General features: G+C 35.3%; 4 protein-coding genes, 1 non-coding gene and 1 pseudogene across 6 annotated transcripts; 4 read left to right on the top strand and 2 right to left on the bottom strand.

Annotated features, from left to right (window-relative positions):
• The first annotated feature begins 687 nt into the window (after positions 1-687).
• Positions 688-2,898, top strand: LOC106397687 (annotated as a pseudogene).
• Positions 2,899-3,179: 281 nt separating this feature from the next.
• On the top strand, positions 3,180-5,157 carry LOC106400226 (expansin-A7-like). Its single transcript, XM_048741794.1, has 3 exons — positions 3,180-3,840; positions 4,091-4,406; positions 4,500-5,157. Exons 1-3 carry the CDS (start codon positions 3,678-3,680, stop codon positions 4,810-4,812), a joined length of 792 nt encoding a protein of 263 aa, XP_048597751.1. The 5' UTR covers positions 3,180-3,677; the 3' UTR covers positions 4,813-5,157.
• Positions 5,158-6,801: 1,644 nt separating this feature from the next.
• LOC106401609 (calcium-dependent protein kinase 26) lies at positions 6,802-9,412 on the top strand. Its single transcript, XM_013842148.3, has 5 exons — positions 6,802-6,976; positions 7,239-7,920; positions 7,999-8,295; positions 8,365-8,733; positions 8,932-9,412. The coding sequence occupies exons 2-5, from the start codon at positions 7,326-7,328 to the stop codon at positions 9,222-9,224; spliced, it is 1,554 nt and encodes a 517-aa protein (XP_013697602.2). The 5' UTR covers positions 6,802-6,976; positions 7,239-7,325; the 3' UTR covers positions 9,225-9,412.
• A 32-nt stretch (positions 9,413-9,444) lies between these two features.
• On the bottom strand, positions 9,445-9,516 carry TRNAG-UCC. Its single transcript has one exon. It is a non-coding gene; the product is annotated as a tRNA-Gly (tRNA).
• A 377-nt stretch (positions 9,517-9,893) lies between these two features.
• LOC106399526 (dehydration-responsive element-binding protein 1F) lies at positions 9,894-10,922 on the bottom strand. Its single transcript, XM_013840001.3, has one exon. It carries the CDS (start codon positions 10,704-10,706, stop codon positions 10,089-10,091), a length of 618 nt encoding a protein of 205 aa, XP_013695455.1. The 5' UTR covers positions 10,707-10,922; the 3' UTR covers positions 9,894-10,088.
• Positions 10,923-15,263: 4,341 nt separating this feature from the next.
• On the top strand, positions 15,264-17,174 carry LOC106397440 (ribosomal RNA processing protein 36 homolog). 2 transcript variants are annotated; one of them, XM_048741793.1, is made up of 10 exons: positions 15,264-15,416; positions 15,494-15,619; positions 15,709-15,899; positions 15,990-16,056; positions 16,134-16,186; positions 16,293-16,347; positions 16,430-16,504; positions 16,596-16,716; positions 16,811-16,857; positions 16,931-17,174. In XM_048741793.1, the coding sequence occupies exons 2-10, from the start codon at positions 15,512-15,514 to the stop codon at positions 17,024-17,026; spliced, it is 813 nt and encodes a 270-aa protein (XP_048597750.1). In that variant the 5' UTR covers positions 15,264-15,416; positions 15,494-15,511; the 3' UTR covers positions 17,027-17,174. The 2 variants fall into 2 exon arrangements, with proteins under 2 accessions (XP_048597750.1, XP_013693474.2); XM_013838020.3 differs by having other exon boundaries at positions 15,703-15,899.
• The last annotated feature ends 1,710 nt before the right edge of the window (positions 17,175-18,884 follow it).

Below are 18,884 nucleotides of genomic sequence, written 5' to 3'. Positions count from 1 at the left end.
TTTCTAAATCAAAACCCCAAATCTACAATATTTTTCTATAAAAATGAAAACTTTCCTATCATCCAAGTCTTTTGTCGATTGAATTTAGCAATTGTCATCCAGTCTTCTGAGAATTGGCTCAACATCTTGCTCCTATAAGAAATCTAAACTTCTTAGTATGTTTGTAACCATTTACAAGAACAAGAGTTACTGAACAGAAGCAACAATTCTCTTTTCAACATACCCGACTTCTTGGAATGTGGCATCGGAGAGTTGCATGGAGATTCCGCTATAGCTGTGATCTAACAACTACAATAAGATGACACTCTCCTCAAGGAGCTAAGATCAACTTAAATGAAACCATAGAAGTAACTCGGATACATTTTTGTAGTCTGTACATGACTAAGGTTCCCTAGACCGATGAACGAGGCAAGTCAAACACAGATCTCTTGTTTGTCAATCAACTGAACTGATCATTACGTTCCTAATAGCACCATTAACCGAGGATGCTTAAGGGGTGCTTAGGTTTTTTTTAACTAAAAAAAAGAAAAGAGAAGAAGAAAAAATAGGAGTGCTTAATTAGGCATCACAAGCACCTGTTGCTTGCACTATTCACAGGTTTTACTGACACGTGGCGGTCCGCGATTGGTTATTTTTTATTATTTTTTCAATCAGAGAAAAAAACCAAAAAAAAAAAAAAATAAGCACTTGAAGTAGTATGTTAGGGTTAATGGTGCTCTAAGGTATTTCACTATTTATAATTTTATTTCTTCTAATAATAAAAGGCAAAAACGTTAACCAAACAAATAAATAGCTTGGTGGGTCCACTTAAAAGTAAGTGATAAAGATTGACTACAGTCTCTGAGGACAGACCCCTCTATCAAACAGTATCAATGTCGGAATCTCCGCTCGTCCTCGTTCACCGGCCACCAGGGCTGGGCAAATAAACCGAACCCGAAAATCCGAACCGAATCCGATCCGATAAAAATGAATCCGAACCGATCCGAACCCGACATAAATACCGAATGGATCCTGTTTTTTGGTATTTTGGGTTATGGGTATTATCCGAACCGAACCCGGACCTAAATGGATATCCGATAGAACCCGAAACATTTAAAATCACAAAAAAAACTTCTACCAAATATGATCTAAATTCTTAATATGTATCCAAAATACTTTTAGATATTATTGAACTTCTAAAATAATTATCTGTTACATGAAGGTTGATGGTGGAATGTGGCGGTTGATGCCTGAAGATTTTAGATTTTGGTTTTGTTTTTATTGAATAATGTTTCTTATTTCATGAGAACTTATTTTTTGTTTTATGATTTCACTTATCTGGTTTTCTTTCTATCACTAACTATGTTTATCTTTCGCTTGATTTTGAATGATCACGTTTGATGTTTTTTTTTTATTTTTGAATCGATTTTACTTATGTTTTGGCTATTAAAATATGTACAAATCATGTATTTTAAATACGAAGAACCGATTTCATTTATATTTAAGTTACAAAATAGGTACAAATCAGATATTTTTTAAACCGAAGAACCGACTGGGACCCGAACCCGAAAGTACAATGGGTTATACCGGTTCTTTGAAGATTTACTAACCCCGACCCGAACCCGATAGAACCCGAACCGGTCCCGAACCGAACTTTTATATAACCCAAATGGGGTTAATTTTGATAAACCCGAAAAACCGAAACCCGAATGGATAAAACCGAAACCCGATTGGGACCCCGAATGCCCATGCACCTAAACTAAACTTCATGGACGAGCTTCTAAGTCGTAACTACCGGATTCTCAACACTCACACCTCATCGGATCCGCTTCCAGTCTTCCTCTCCCGTCAAGCCTCCTCCGTCAGAGCTTTCGTCAACATCGCCCTCCTCAAGATTGACGCCGATCTCCTCTCCCACCTCCCTTCTCTCCAGCTCATCGTCTGCACCAGCGTCGGCACCAACCACGTCGATCTAGCCGAGTGTAAGCGTCGCGGCATCGCCGTCACCAACGCCGGCGAAGCCTTCTCTGAAGACGTGGCGGATTTCGCCGTCGGTTTGCTGATTAGCGTCCTCCGTCGAATTCCGGCGGCCGATCGTTACGTCCGGTCCGCGAATTGGGCGAAATCCGGAGACTTCCAGCTAGGGATCAAGGTTTGTTCGAGAAATCTCAACACTTTTCAATGATTATTGGAGAAAGACGATAACTTTCTTATCAGGAGCGGTGATGCCGTGATGCTCTGTTTTTTTGGTTGTGATGATACTCTGTTTTGTGGTTATGATTATACTCTGTTTTTTTGTTGCAGCTAAGCGGGAAGCGAGTTGGGATACTTGGACTAGGGAGCATAGGATCTCTCATTGCTAAAAGACTCGAACCTTTTGGCTGCATCATCTCTTACAACTCGACAAGTCAGAAACAGAGCATCCCATACCTTTACTACCCGGACGTTCTCTCCTTGGCAGCAAACAACGATGTCATCGTTCTCTCCTGCGCTTTGAATGATCAAACGCACCACATTGTGAACAGAGAAGTGATAGAGGCTCTTGGGAAGAACGGGGTTATCATCAATGTGGGACGAGGAGGACTGATTGATGAGAAGGAGATGGTCTTTGGACAATATTGCGCTGCTTGTTTTAGCTAACTTGAAGGCGTTTTTCTCGGACCAGCCTTTGATTTCCCCGGTTCGGTTAGACTGAGAGATCGTTCGGCTTGATCAAAAGGGCTAATAATCAAACTTTTTTTTAGTTATTGAATAATATGATTGTTGTTAAAAAAAAGAGCAATGTGATTAAAAAGGTGTACTGTTGATCATTGACTCTCTCCTATATCGGAGAGAGTCAGTTATGCTTTTGAACAATTTGGATTTTTGTAAGTAACTCGTTTAATAGTTTAATTAGAACAAACTATTCTAATAGTTTAATTAATTGTATATTTAATCATATTACTCACCACTTCTCTATCAAACTCTTAAAGTCATAGCATGTAATTTCCATCATGCCTTTCGGTAAAATACTTTTTATTGAACCATAATACCAGCAATAGTTTTCACATGAGTTGGTTTAAAACTGGCAAGTTCGTATGTTGCCTCCTCCTTGACGTATATACGTTTCCAAAATTACGTAAGTATTCAAGATCACAAGCTCAAGCCTTGGACATGAAATTTGTTAATCTGTTCTCTAAATCCGATGAAATTATATAATTTGACAAGTTGACAACATTAGAACGACAATACAAAAACTAATATACATGTTTTTTTGTCGACTATATATATATCAACTGATCAATGAAAAGAAATTCATTACAATTGTGTAAATGTCGTACTATATAATATACATAGACGCACGTAGGGGATTAGATAAGGTCGGTACAAGAACCACTTAGAACCTGCTCGCACGTCAAAGTGACAAATTGTACCATATTCTAAAACTTCACTTAAACAATAATTTGACTTGCTTTCTCTAGTTCGTATTCAAAGGATCTATTGCAAATAATCAATGAAATTGAAACAAATCCCAATCAGCACGGACAAAAGTCTCCAATATAAAATGGAAAAAAGGATCATGGCCCTCACGTATTAACCACCACTATCGTTGAATAACACCTCTATATAAGTTTGTCTCTAATTCGATTACTTCATCAGCAAACAAACAAACAAAACAAAACCTAAGAAAACCCATCAAGACGAAAAAGAAACGAAAGATGGGTCTAATCTCAAGTTCTTGGAGCTTCAAGAAATTCTTCGCAATAGTTATGGTCGCCTTCGCCATCTCCGGTGAATTCGTTGCAGGATATTACAGGCCCAGCCCGTGGAGATACGCTCATGCCACTTTCTACGGCGACGAAACCGGTAGTGAAACCATGGGTACGTATGTTAGTAAAATTGTTAATTTTCATGTACATATATACAATATAATCACCAAGCTCAAAAAGATGTATTTTTAATTTTTTATAAAATATGTCTTACTCACCATTTTTTTTTGTTAACAAATATAATTTCTCAAAAGAATAAATTTCCACTCCTATAAGGCCTTCTTTGCCCGATAATTACAATACTACTTACATACAACTCATACATGCAATCAGTGACATAACAACTATGTACATATATGCAGGTGGTGCATGTGGGTACGGAAACCTGTTTAACAGCGGCTACGGCTTGGACACGGCGGCGCTGAGCACGACGTTGTTCAAAGACGGTTACGGATGCGGCCAATGTTTCCAAATAGTCTGTGTGAACTCGAAACATTGTAACTATGGACGCCCATCGACGGTGGTCACAGCCACCAACCTTTGCCCTCCTAATTGGTACCAAGACTCCAACAATGGTGGCTGGTGCAATCCTCCTAGAACTCATTTCGATATGGCTAAGCCGGCTTTCATGAAACTCGCTTACTGGAGAGCCGGTATCATCCCTGTTGCATACCGCAGGTGTATATCATTTTTAAAATTATTTGTATAAATGTTTATATTCATTCTCATAAACTATGTAACTGATATATTTTATGCGATTGATATATGTAGAGTCCCATGCAAAAGGAGTGGAGGTATGAGGTTTCAATTCCAAGGCAATTCTTACTGGCTTCTCGTCTTCGTCATGAATGTTGGAGGCGCCGGAGACATAAAAAGCATGGCCGTGAAAGGTAGCCGGACGAATTGGATAAGCATGAGCCACAACTGGGGAGCCTCTTACCAAGCTTTTTCCTCTCTCTATGGTCAGTCTCTTTCTTTCCGGGTCACTTCTTACACAACCGGTGAAACCGTCTACGCTTGGAACGTTGCTCCGGCTAACTGGAACGCCGGTATGACTTACAAGAGTGGCGCCAATTTTCGCTGAAATTATCGTTTTGACCTTGGAAACCCAAACGGGATTTCTTCTTTCTTCTCTTTTTTTTTTTGTTTTGTTTTGTATTTGGGATGTGTACAAGTTTCGGTGGCCTTGTGTTGTTACTGGCCCGGCTTTATGTTATACATCTACATGAATGTGTAAAGTATGTATGCAATTGTGATATAACTCTTCATAGTCGGAGTCATGATGATGAAGTCAACACTACTTCTTGATCAAGGTACTTTCATTTCGTTGAATTGTGTCATGTGCATGTGATAATTTCTAACAGTAACCACATTAAGTAAGTGTGTGCAAATAATTATAAAACATTATGAACCAGAGAAACAACTTAACAATTGGCAAGTAGCAAGTTTACCCAAAAAAAACGCTAGAGTTTTTTTTAAATGATTACTTTAATCTATCACAATGAATTTCAAATTTCTATATAACTAAAGACTTAGACCGCTAAATCATCTATGTGGACAAAATACCCTTGTTTGTTTACTGTAAATTAAGAGTTTAGAAAATACTTTCTAAAATTGTAAAATGGAAGAAGACCACAAGACAAAAATGAATGAGACAAAACTTCTTCAGTTCTTCAGCTTAAGCAAAACAACAATTGGTTCATCAATCAGAGCAAGAGGAACTGGAACTCTCACACCGTCTCCTAACTCCAAATCCTAGCATTCCAAGTTCCTCATTACCTTATTAATTAATCTCTCATTTCTCAGGTTTTATACTTTATAGTAATAGCTAGACTCCTTAATATTTTGTCATCCTACTATTGATCTGCTATGTGTCTTTGCTAGCCCTTCTTGATGTTTGTAGTATTCATTTGTTTTTCTCCATCTCTTGTTATAACAAAAAAAAATATTGTTTTATGTTGGGTGGGAATTATACGAAAGATTCTCGGAGGAGGTTTATTATCATGTAGTAAAGTTAATTTTTTGATTCTTAGTTTAATCGATTAGTGAAGGCGAAAATTTTTAGGTGGATACATATTTTGATATTAGAGATGAAACGGTTTACTTCATGTATAATTTGTCACAGTGAGGGACGTGATGGAGAGGTTCCAAACTGAGACCAATGGGCTTCAATGTATCTAAAATATTGCAACACATAGTTAAATATTCGTAATTCAAGTCACAAATTAAGCGGAATCTCCTCGTGCTAATTGATTCTTAATGCCTCACGCCAGTACGCCACTACATTGACATATACTCCGTGTCTGAAAGAATAGTTTAAATATAATAATAATCCTCGGTGACTGTTGCGCAAAAAAAAAAAAAAAAAAAATCCTCGGTGACTATGCTTGTACAGCTAATTAAACATGAAATACAGATGGACTTCTTCCCTTTGGTTCTCAAAATCATAGACAAAGTCAACTAACTCTAATGATTTATCATTAAACTATAGTATTGTGGGGCTAAATAAAACTAAAGTAAATTCAATTAGTTTAGTAGTAACACGGAGTTTCTCAGACAGCGTAGCAAAGAGGAAACGAATGTCGACGACAGCTAGGTCCCCGTTTGATTCGTACGGTCAGTAAAATACCACATGGCATGCTTTAATTGGTTGTTGAGCTAACTATCGTCATAAAAGCTAGTTGGTATAGGTCCCATCTTTTTCGCCGTTGGATATGTTTCCTCTTTTTCCTCTAGACAAATCCAAAAGGTCGAATAATTTAGAGAGAAGACTATATAGCTTACGAACTATATATAAGAAGTTATTTTATTGTCAAACCTTCATTTAAAACCAAAATTTGATTCAAAACAACGGCTAAACTAGTGTAAATAACATTCATTACCTGCATTTTAGATGACTTTTGAATATTTTTGTTTCCTTTCATATACTTAACACTGAATGATCTAGTACGTGGATAAATGGCTTCTCGCGTCGCGAATGGTTAAAATTCTAGAATCGTAAAGAATGAGGTGGCAATTAGAATTAAATAAAAATGAGAGGTCTAAACTGTAATAAATAAAAATCATCTCGCTAAGTAAGAGGAAAACGTGAAGCTGGTTTCTCCCGGTAACCAGTTGACACGACATTGTTTTTGAAAGAGAGAAGAGATTGAGAGAGACTAGAGAAGACGACTAGGTCTGCTCTATTCGCTGCGAGACCTATACCTGTTACTTTCTCCTCGACGGATTCCTCTTCTGCTCTAAAAAGGGTAAAACTTTTCCATAAATTTTCAATCTTTTCGATGAATCTCCGCAAGTTTTCGTCTTTGTGGCTAAATTCGAGATGGGAATTGCATTATCACGATTCAATTCGAGGGTTTGCGTATTCAATAGGACTTTTGAGCTCGAAATCATTTTATCTGGGTCTCAATCACAAATTTGACTTATTTGTTCTGTTTTCATTCAAAGCTGAAACCTTTCCATTTTTAGTTTGCTTGGATCTGAGGTTTTAAGTCTTTAAAACTATTACAGATCAGAGGAGATTCAAAGGAGGATGCTATAGCTGAAGAGAAGGTTTGCTATAGCTGAATCACAAGTTAGGTTTTTGATCTTTTGGATATGGGAATGGACTTAGCTGATAAGGAGAACACAAGCCCACCTTTATTTGAATTCTGCAACTGCTACAAAGTTGCAACCCTCACCCAAACCATTCTCAACCCGGTCAACGTCTCCAGCTTAAAAGACCGTTACGTGCTTGGGGAACAGTTAGGCTTGGGTCAGTTCGGTGTGATCAGAGTGTGTTCTGATAAGTTCACTGGCGAGAGGCTTGCTTGCAAGTCCATCTCTAAAGATAGACTTGTTACGCAGGAGGACATGAAAAGCATCAAACTCGAGATTGCCATCATGGCTAAACTAGCTGGCCACCCGAACGTTGTGGATCTAAAAGCGGTTTACGAGGAGGAGGATCACGTGCATCTTGTGATGGAGCTTTGTGCGGGAGGTGAGCTTTTCCACAAGCTTGAGAAGTATGGAAGGTATTCGGAGGTTCGTGCCAGGGTGCTGTTTAAGCATTTGATGCAAGTGGTGAAGTTTTGTCATGATAATGGTATTGTCCATAGGGACTTGAAGCCTGAGAACATTCTCATGGCTACAGTGGCTTCTTCCTCTCCTATTAAATTAGCTGATTTTGGTTTGGCGACCTATATAAAGCCAGGTAAGATAGATAACTATCTCTTTAAACTTTCATGAACGTTGTTGTGTGTTCTAAGATGTGGTTTTTGTAATGAAACAGGAGAGAAGTTAAATGGGACTGTTGGTAGTCCGTTTTATATAGCGCCCGAAGTGTTGTCAGGGGGGTATAACGAAGCTGCTGATGTATGGAGTGCAGGGGTTATTTTGTACATACTTCTCAGTGGAGTGCCTCCCTTTTGGGGAAAGACTAAGTCAAAGATTTTTGATGCTGTCAGGGCAGCAGATTTGAGGTTTTCTGCAGAGCCGTGGGGTAATATAACTTCATACGCCAAGGATTTGATCCGCGGGATGCTTTGTGTTGATCCTTCCCAGAGGCTAACGGCTGATGGTGTTTTAGGTATGTCATCCTGATCTATCATTTCAACTTGTTGGAATATAAGGCTTGAAATGATGATTTGTCTTGCAGCTCACTCTTGGATGGAGGAGTTATCTGAGCCAGGACAAGAACAATATGGTCGAGATGGGGTTGGGTGTGAAGGGTTGGAGAGTGGTGGATGTTCTTTCTCCACAGAGTATGTTTCTCGGGAGCAAGACTATAGCTTTAGCATGGGGCAGTTAGAGGAATCGATTGATAATGATTGTAGATCATCGTTCTCCTCTTTCTTACCTGCGGTTAACAGCAACGTACCGCCAACTTCTGGTTTTGGTGGGTTTTCTTTTGATGGGGAACAACTTGAATCAGAACTCCCATCTATGCCAAGCTTTACCTTCTTTAGTCCGAGTCCATCGACAACACAGAACAACAACACTCATGAGACAGATGAGAAACTTGGAGGTACTTCCTCCTCTTTCACTCTTCCTGGATTGCTATGTATAGTTATATAGAGTTTGCATTAGTATTATTTTGCATTAGTATTAGTATTGTTGGAAAGAGTTTGCATTAGTATTATTTTCTTTATCAGTGTTTGCAATGGAACCACAAAAATCTATTATGTGAAAGAGCTGATCAAATAATCTTATCCCTTTTTTATAGACTCAAGCCCAAAGAGGTTACTGCCATCTCCAGAATCTTCTTCACAACTTGAGAGGGGTGAGGAAGCAGGTGAGAGTCAGACAGAAGCAGCAGGAGGAAAGACAGAGACAAGAAGGGAAAGAGGAAACTGGTCAAGGATATCAGGTCTGCACAGCAAAAGAAACAGGACCATAGGAATAGGTGAGCTAGACCAGTTGGTGGTGGATGTTGCAGTCACTGAGTCGATAATCCGATGGGCATCTTGCACCCATATTCCCACGGCTCCATCTCTCACATTGTCACTTGTCTGCTAGTAACGAAGAAAACTCTTTAAGAGCATTAATTATTCTCTGTACACATCTGATTTTGGTCTTGTTTTGTCTTTGTTCTGTAGTAAAGATCTTTCCATGAAAACTGATCCAACTGTGAAAACAACCGGAGATGTGTTAGAAATAGAGTGTGGTTTGGATTTAATTTAGAAAAAGTTATTGCTTGTGATTAATTGAAAATGATTTTGATAAAGATCAAAAAGGATGCGTCTGCCGGGAGTCGAACCCGGGTCTATTGCTTGGAAGGCAATTATCCTAACCGTTGGACTACAGACGCTGAACGATTGGTGTGTTTGTGGTTTCATTTTTAGTCATATAACTACTAAGTACATACATGTAAAGAAGAGCACACAACAAACAAAATGAAACATGTAGGCAAAAGTTCATAAGTAAAAACTTGGTTTTCTAACACAACCTCACGTGTTTTTTTTTTTTAAATACACGGTCTTCATCATAGGTATGTTATTGGATCATTGTCAAGGTTGAAAGCCTCTTGGGTTTTAAAATACAGATTCTCGCAAGCTTTAGGTGGCGTTATCCCCTTTTCCACCATCTCTTCTTGAATATGTTTGTACTCGAGGTTGTGGATATAGGCATTTCAATAACCATTACAAATTAGGCCTATGCTTCTCTTTTGTTGTTTTTGTATATAGATTCATCAAATCATTTTATAAGATCTTCTTATACTAAACCATACAAAATTATTCCATCAAGGAATCTTGTACCTCAAACAAAGGATCTAAAATAAAACCCTTCAGAAGAGAAATCTTAACAACTCGCACACTATTGCTAGCAGACATTTTATATAGTATTTATTCAAATATAGTGTAAATAAAATGTGCGTCCCGCTTAATAACTGTAACTCCACAGTGATGTGTCTTCATAACACATCTCTTCTCCCATGTAAGCATTAGAAGTCATGCCTTCCCCTCCCATATAAGACCGCGGCGGCGACATTAACGGCTCAGACGCCAGTCTCCTCATCGTCGTCGACACTTCTTCTTCTTCCACATATCCATACACATTCCTCTCCTCCCATCCCGAACCTGAACCAGAGCCCAAATACACCTCATTGCCGTAAGAGGGCAAAACCGTGATCCCACTCTCGAACTCCGTCGGCCGGAACATCTCTGCCGCTTCCGCAGCCACTCTCCTTATGACATCTGGATCGGTTGATTCCGGCACCGGAAGCCGCCAGGCGGAGTCGGCGAAATTCAAACACGCGGATCTCCCGCGCAGAGCAAAAGCAGCCACGTCGTGTGCACGCGCCGCCATCTCCGCCGTGGGGTAAGTCCCTAGCCAGATGCGGCGTTGGTGCGTCGGCTCTCGGATTTCGCAGACCCATTTGTCACCGTTCCTACGCCGTATTCCTCTGTAAACTGGGTGACGTGTCTCCTTGAACACTATCCGTCCCGCACGCTTCTTCGGCCTCATCTCCGCCAGCATAATATCATCGTTGTTATCCATTAGAACGCTAGTTCGTCGGTAAAAAAAAAATTAACTCTCGGTTCAACTTTTACAAAGTGAAACCACTGTTAAAAAAATCGAATGATCTCACTGGGTAACTCTGAGAACAGTGGTTTGTTTAAAGATTGTTCGAATTAAAAGTCTTTTTGTTTGTTTGTCTAAGTTATGCTTTGTGTTGTTTTTTTTTTGGTTGGGAGTTATGAAGCAGAGAAGTGAAGAAGAAGAATATATATAGGCTACGGTTATGGGACTCGCATAATGCGAAATCTACGCGCGTAACACACCGTTGTTTGTATCAAGGCAGGCTTATTGCCACGTAATCATTATGAGTGTATATTATTAGCTTTAGACCATTTCTGACCCAACTCTATTTTTATATCTATATTTTTATCTAAAATAAAGAATTTTGATTAAATCATCTTTAATCCACCTCTATTTTTATCTTTGTATTTTCTTCTAAAATATAAAATCTTTATTATAAAAATGAGTTTGCTCTAATGTATACTTTTATAATAGAATTTCTTTATTTATAGAGAAAAAATATATAGATGTGTTATTTTCACCTTTAAATAGAGAGGCAAAAAGTAATATTCCTCTATATTTTTTTTAAAATAGAGAAACTCTATTATAGAGTCATACATTAGAGTAAATCTATCTCTATAACAAAGATTTCTATTTTAGAGGAAAATATAGACACATACATTGAAAATGATCTTATAAAAGTGGATTTACTTTAGTGTATACTTTTATAATAAAGTTTTTTTTATTTATAGAGAAAAATATAAAAATGTGTTATTTTCATCTCTAAATATAGAGACAAAAGTAACATTTTCTATTTTTCTTCTAAAATAAAGAAACTCTATTATAGAGTTATAGATTAGAACAAATCTACTTTTATAATAGAAATTTCTATTTTAGAGAAAAATGTAGAGCCTTACATTGAAGATGATCTTTAGTCTGAGCTTGACCCCATTATATTAAATAACCAGAATGGTCCGGGACCCTCTTTGTTACCTAATTGGACGTTTTAGTAAAATGAAGAATTAATTATACAAGGTTTGTCCCCCATCATAGTGCTAATTGTTTATTGATTATTGATGTTTGAACAAGAGTACAAGACTGAGTGAAAATTTCTTATTATTATAATCTGGAAGTTGGGTCCAGCCGGCTCCTACGTTGGACAACAAATATCTTAATTGAAAAAGATATTTTTCTTTGCGGATATACAACACGTGACTGGTTTCCATATTGAGTAAACTATATGTAACACGTGGGATTTCCGTGGGAACTATTTCTTAGTACTACTATGTTTTAATTATACGCATAATTCATGTGTCCATTGATTTCACCCTTTATTTTATCATTCAAAATACTTCAAGATATGTAGATTTCATGTAATGTAGAGAATAAACGGATTTGCTTATGGTATCTTTATCTTTTCTCTAATCCATATTGTCGTGTTGTCATAGATATCTCTGTAGTGACTAACGAAGAATTTATAGTAACCGTAAATAAATGGGAGACTCGATCTATGTTCTATGACATAGACCTACATAGAGAATTTTCACTATCCGAAATTCCACATTAGACCATTAATACTCTACATATGTGTATCAGTATATACATTATAGCTAGTTAATTTTTTCCTATAAACTGAAATTGCTAGTTGCAGTCTTCTACTCTCCATCATCACTTAATTTTACACCATTTTCGCGATTGCATCTTGAAAACTTTCATCTAATTTATACAACATCTTATGTGAATTTAGTATATTTTTAATTTTTGAACAGTTTTATTAGATTTTTTTATATAAATTAGTACAATAAGAATGCAGGTCAATGCAATGCATTTACTGTACTCACTCAAAACTTGTATGCAAGTAATAAACGATTGTGACGGGTGTGATGACGATGATGTTAGATTTGTTAATACTTAATAGTAATAATAACTATTTATACACAAAATTGCGAAATAAATATGTAAACAAGATACTATAGTCTATATATAAAGTGTTCAGACAAGAAAACATGTCGGCCAATAAAGAATTAAGGTTTCGTGCTGTCTCGTGAGTGTCACATGCGCGTAACCTTCGTCTCTCTTTTTAATTATTTTTCTCTCCCTATTCAAATTTGCCTTAAGAGCATGTAAAACTCCATTTTTTCCTCTAAAATAGAGTAAAAGTGAAAATGGAGTAAAATTGCTCCAACCCTACTCCATTTCTTACTCCATAATGGAGTGATGAACAAACAAAAAATAGACTACTCCATTTATAGAGTAAATTTCATTATGGAGTGAGATATGGAGTTGGGTTGGAGCACTCCTTACTCCATATTCACTTTTACTTCATTTTAGAGGAAAAAAAGGAGTAGGGATGGAGATGCCCTAAGCAATATTTAGGTGAACATGTTTAGTATGCAATTATAGCCAATCATTTGTAAATCACGTGTGTATTACTAATATTTTACCGAATTCATTACAATTAAACATGTTTCTGGATTACTGCTTTACTAGGTAATAACCCGCGCCTTGCGCGGGATGTGATTATTATTTTCGTTATTTTTAATAAAAAGACACTAATAAAAAGACATTAAATCTGTTTAATCTGGATACTGGTTCGGTTTTAAGTTTTTTTGATGTTTAAATATTCTAAAATATAACTATTATTTTAAATTAATATTTATTTTAGTTTATTCGGTTAAAATGTTTGATTTTTTGGTTTTTTCCAGTAAAACCAAAAATTAATATTATTTGTTTATTTTCATGTTATAAATTTTAAACAGTCGTCATGTAGAACCAATAGTTTTATATTATAGTTTCTAAACAGATAAATAGTTTTAAAAAAAAATTATTAAGACAAATCATTTCATTACAATTTGGTCGGTAGTGAAAGAAGCATTAAGAAAAAATATTTCAACTTTCAAAAAAATTAGATACTTCAGTTGCGGTGAATAATTAGTTACAATGTGCTCACATCAAGGTGCACATGTATGTGTATATAAAAAATATATAAAAATAGTTGACAAATATATAAAGATATAGTTAATTAATATTAAATAACATTTTTGTTCAAAATAATACATGAAAGATAAAATTAAAATTAATTTAAAAAAAGGCCTTGACATTAGTCAACTTTTTCATATAAATAAAATAAAATTATATATTTAAGTAGGGGTGGACACAGATCGGATATCTGGGTATTTGGAAGCATTCATGTCGATTCGATCTTTAGCCACCTAGATATTCAGTGACTCGGATATCCGAAATGTTTTATAATTTTGATTTGATCCGTAAATAAAATAAAATTTTAAAAATAATTGAAAATTTTAATAATAACATTTTATTACAAAAATAAAACATTATTTAACTTTTTAAATTCTAGTACCTAATATAATAAATTTAATTCATAAAAAATATTGTAAAACTGATATAAAGTATAACATATATAATGTATATATATATAATTCTTTACATATATGTATATATATGCATATAACAGATCGAGTTAGAAATATGTTCTTAAAAATATTGGTATTTGTGATTTGCTTCTTTTTTGGATATTGTATTTTAGCATTTGATTTGTTTCGTAGAGTTACGGATATCCAGATTTTTTGGTTCAAATCAAAACGGATAACAAATCAAATCAAAATTTATGAATATTTTGTTCAACTTTATCCGTAAACAATAAAAATAATATATATATATATATAGTTTGGCTTTTGATTCGTTATCTATTTTTATTTGAACCAAAAAATCTAGAGTTTTATTGAAACGATTATGTGAGTTTTATATTAAAAACGTAAAATACATAGTGTGAACACATTTATGAATATAGTGTGAAAGCGTTAGTATATTTATTATCAAATCATTGTGAAGCTGCCACGTGTCTATTATAGTGTGAATGCATTTATTTCAATGCTTCTCTTTTAATATATAAGGGATAAGATATCAAACAGTATTACTATGAGATCGTCTGGACGAGGCAGCCTCTCCGCTGACGGGGAAATCCATACATCTTCGAGAAGATTTTCAACTGCTCTTAAAATTTATAGGATGGATTATTCAACGTCAATTTCAACATTTTTTTCATGCTTTCGAAAATGGTCCCTAGAATTACAAATGAAGGTTTTCTATGGATTTTTTTCCTCTTAGCCACTTCTAACTTTCGTTATATTTTAGTTATACTAGCTTGAAACCGTTTAATATAATATAAGAATTTGTCATTAAAAATTCTGACTGTGTCACGACCAAGTCGACTTTTGATAATATCTTCAATTTTGAGCTGTTGAATTTAGGTAGTTCTTGTAAATCTCCCGATACCGAAAAAAAAAAAAAATTCTTTGGAGATTATGGAGTTCATTATGGTGTTATAGTTACCGTAGAGAACCAAAAATATGTTAAAGCCAACAAATATTCAACCAATCAAATTTTCATTTGCTTTTTTCTTCTTTCTTAAAACCCATAGCCAGGTCCAGCCCGTTATCTTCTAATATCTAAAGTCTAAACTATCAAGTTACCTGTAGTAAACCGATTGGTACACTGTTCTAACCGCTTAAATTCGGTTCGATTTGTGAATGAACCGAATCCGAAATTGGAATCAAATAAAAACCCTAATTTGATTTTAATTCTATTCACAGTTGTTTGTTATTTTTCATTACTCCTCGCTCCTCGACTTGTCGCGCCGTTATCGTTTACAGATTCTCTGTGTTCAAAGTAAGTTTATTAGTTTTGGTTTTCGATTACATTCCATGATTAAGAAGCTGGTGTTAATTTTATTTCTCTGTGTTTAGGTTTTCACGTGATTGACAATGAAGGAAGTTAGTAAGTTTGAACCGAGCTCTAGTAAGATTGTTTTTGACGACAGTGAAGATGATGACGATGAGCAGTCGTTATCCTCTCTGTCTTCTTCAGATGAGGTCTGTCGGAAGCTCTTACAGTATTGTTTTGTTTGTTGATTTTATAAATTTTGATTTTTTTTTTCTTTTTAATTGAAAATTAGGAAGAAGAAGAAGAAGAGAAAGGGAAAGAGTTGACATTGGAGGAGATACATAGACTGCGTGCTGATGGGTCTCGTCCTCGTCCTGCTGTTCCCGTGAAGCCATCGTTCTCTCAAGTGAAGAAGAACACTGGTCGTGCTTCAGACAAGAACATAACGTTCTCTGAAGCTAAGAAACCTGCTCGTGCTAACAAGAACAGGTAACTTACTTACTGTTTGGTCTCTCTTGTTATCTTTCAGTTTGTTTTATTGTCTTTTAATCTTTGTTTGTTTCGTTCGTGATGAAATAGACCAATGGAGTTAAGTTCTAAAAGACCAGTGAGTCGTTATAGAGAGGTTATTCAAGCTCCGAAGAAGGTACTTGTTATAAGTTCTGAGTATTGAGAAACTGTTTCTTTGAATTATTGAGAAACTGTTTCTTTACTTGTATTCAGGTGGTTCGCGATCCTCGTTTTGATTCATTGGCTGGAAACGTTGATCCTGAGGGGTATCTATCTATCTCTTTCTCTCTCTTGTGAAGCATGAAAGTAGTTTTATAGGTTGATCATTGTTCTTGTTTGAGGTGAAGCTGAGTTTTGTGTTATCTTTTGTAGGTTCAGGAAGAGATACAGTTTCTTTTTCGAGGAGAAACTTCCTGTTGAAAGAGAGGTATTTTGATTGATTGATGACGCTAAATGCTGATATTAAAAGTTTTTCCAATTTCTCACAAAGCCTTTTGTTCTGTGAACAGGAACTGAGAAAGAAGCTAAAGAAAACAAAGAATCCAGAAGACGTCGAAGAACTCAAGGACCAGTTAACTTATGTTGTAAGTGGTCCTTTGTTTTTTTTGCCCCTCCTCTTGTCCAGCTGCTGGTTAATATCTAATCGTATGTTTCTTTGGCTGTGCAATACCTCAGGAGAAGTTGTTGAAGTATGATCCCTCAACAAACAGCAAAGGAAAGTCAATACTGACAGAGCACAAAAAGAAAGAAAGAGAAGCTGCAAAGATGGGCAAAAAGCCTTACTATCTCAAACAATGTATGTTCCTAGTTTTCTACTCCAAAACTCCCGAGTTTGCGTTGAAAACATGTAGCAGCTTCGAGTTTTAACTTACATCTTACATCTTATGCAGCTGAGATCCGAAAGCAAGAACTCATCGAGAAGTACAACAGTCTCAAGGTATGTAAATCAGTTTTGGTCCAAAGTTTTGAAACTTTATAATCACTGAATCACTTTTTGATGTACAATCCAGGAATCTGGGAAGCTTTCATCGTTTCTTGACAAACGGAGGAAGAAGAACGCAACGAAGGATCATAGGTACATGCCCTATCGTCGAGCCGATGCCTGAGTGCAATAGAGAGAGGGACAGTATTGCTTTCAGACTTTTTTTTTACGTTTGGTTCATGAAGGGCTTTGTGATGAGAATTCAAATCCAAATGTAGCTTTACCTTTTTTTTTGTTTGCTTAATTGAAAGCCATATCACGTACTGATGTTACTTAGACTTTGTTGTGGTTCTCTCCAGACATGAAACAACCACATACTAGTTAGAGTAATAATCAATATATTAGAAAAAAATCCGAGTATAAGTATCATTTTAGGATGAACGTATAGATCTTAAAATTTTATACGTTTTCTCTATCATATCTTTCAACCTCAAACATACTAATATTAGGAACTAGGGTCGGCCCGCGCTACGCGCGGGATGTGATATTTTTTTCTTGTTTAAAATATATTTTTCAAAGTTTTTTTGTTTGTATTTGGATTATTGATTTAATAAATGTTCTTAGTTTATTAAAAAAAATTTGTCCATGATAAGTTGATTAACTTATCGATGTTGGACTAAATGAGGGAATAATTTATTCTCGTGTGAGTGAGTTCAAAAGATGGTAAGATTAATGAAATTTATAAAAAAAAAGTGGTTACCTTAATTTGTTAATATTTAGTGTATTCGTTTATGTTTTAATGTATTGTTTAAATTTGAGAAGCATTATGAATTAGCATATTAATAGGAATGGGTAGGTCTGCGAGTATGTCCTAGTTGTTGAACTTTTTGAGATTAGTAGTCGTATTTACCAGACTTATTGTAATATTTAAACTTGCATAATAATTATGTCGTCATGTATCTTTTTAAAATATTAAGTTTTTTTTGTAATATTTTTGTTGTCTGATTTAGTTTTAAAATAATATAAATTTTAAAGATTAAAATGATAAATAGAAAAATACTTAATGTGATATGTAATTAATTGCAAAGACCAAAATGCAAATAAAAATAAAACTTAAATTTGAAGTTTTGAGTAGTTCACTCTACAAAACTCTAAATTTGAAATTTTGAAAAAAACAATTTGGCGAGTAAGAAATTATATATTTGAAGTTATAGAGATTTTTTCGAGATACTCTTATATAGTTTATTTGCTTACGTTCAGGTTTGTATTACGATTAAGTTGTGTTTTGGCTTTTGGTTTAAGTTTTGTGATGGATTTGTGTGCCTATGAATAGGCTTGGGACGGATCTGGATATCCGGAAAATCTGGGGTATCCAGATCTGGATCCGTGTATTTAGTATCCGGATCTGGATTTGTGGTTTACGGATATCCGGATTTCGTATATCCGTCTTGATATTTTATTACCCGCGGATATCCGGATCCGTAAAAATAATTAAAAATATTTTTTTTAAATACTAATTTTTAATATAATACATAGATAAAATATTTATAAATATATTTATATATGTCTATAATATTGTAAAAACTAAAATATAATATTATAAAATTAATTCATGTATAATATTAATATATCAAATATAAATATTAATAAAATTTAAAAATTTAATGTGTTTTAAAAATACGGATCCGGATCCGGATTTTCGGACCTAAAAATTAAGATATCCGGATTCGGATTCGGTTTGGACGAATCCAAAATTTTACTATCCAGATTCGGATCCGAGTACCCCGGATATCCTATTTCGGAGCGGATCCCGGATCGAATCCAATCCGGATCTCGGATAATAAATCCCATGCCTGCCTATGAACACATTTTTAAGAAGTAGATATGTTGTATTATTTTTTGGATCACATCTTTAAAACTGGGATCGTAATTGGAAAAAGCTAAAATAATGTTTTGAATTTTTTTATTTAAAAAAATATAAAGGTATACAAAGACCATGCGATTACATATGTTGCTCAAATAATGAAAACGAATTCAGTCGT

This window comes from Brassica napus, chromosome A9 (genome assembly GCF_020379485.1).
Source record: "Brassica napus cultivar Da-Ae chromosome A9, Da-Ae, whole genome shotgun sequence".
Taxonomy (NCBI): domain Eukaryota; kingdom Viridiplantae; phylum Streptophyta; class Magnoliopsida; order Brassicales; family Brassicaceae; genus Brassica; species Brassica napus.
This window is presented reverse-complemented; position numbering and strand designations above follow the sequence as displayed.

Coding starts and splice junctions, on each gene's coding strand:
- LOC106399526 (XM_013840001.3), bottom strand. CDS start 10,706: ATGGATAACAACGATGATATTATGCTGGCGGAGATGAGGCCGAAGAAG.
- LOC106397440 (XM_013838020.3), top strand. CDS start 15,512: ATGAAGGAAGTTAGTAAGTTTGAACCGAGCTCTAGTAAGATTGTTTTT. Junction 15,900..15,989: donor GCTCGTGCTAACAAGAACAG/GTAACTTACTTA, acceptor GTGATGAAATAG/ACCAATGGAGTTAAGTTCTA. Junction 16,057..16,133: donor TTATTCAAGCTCCGAAGAAG/GTACTTGTTATA, acceptor ACTTGTATTCAG/GTGGTTCGCGATCCTCGTTT.
- LOC106401609 (XM_013842148.3), top strand. CDS start 7,326: ATGGGAATGGACTTAGCTGATAAGGAGAACACAAGCCCACCTTTATTT. Junction 7,921..7,998: donor GGCGACCTATATAAAGCCAG/GTAAGATAGATA, acceptor GTAATGAAACAG/GAGAGAAGTTAAATGGGACT. Junction 8,734..8,931: donor GACAGATGAGAAACTTGGAG/GTACTTCCTCCT, acceptor CCTTTTTTATAG/ACTCAAGCCCAAAGAGGTTA.
- LOC106400226 (XM_048741794.1), top strand. CDS start 3,678: ATGGGTCTAATCTCAAGTTCTTGGAGCTTCAAGAAATTCTTCGCAATA. Junction 3,841..4,090: donor AACCGGTAGTGAAACCATGG/GTACGTATGTTA, acceptor ACATATATGCAG/GTGGTGCATGTGGGTACGGA. Junction 4,407..4,499: donor ATCCCTGTTGCATACCGCAG/GTGTATATCATT, acceptor TGATATATGTAG/AGTCCCATGCAAAAGGAGTG.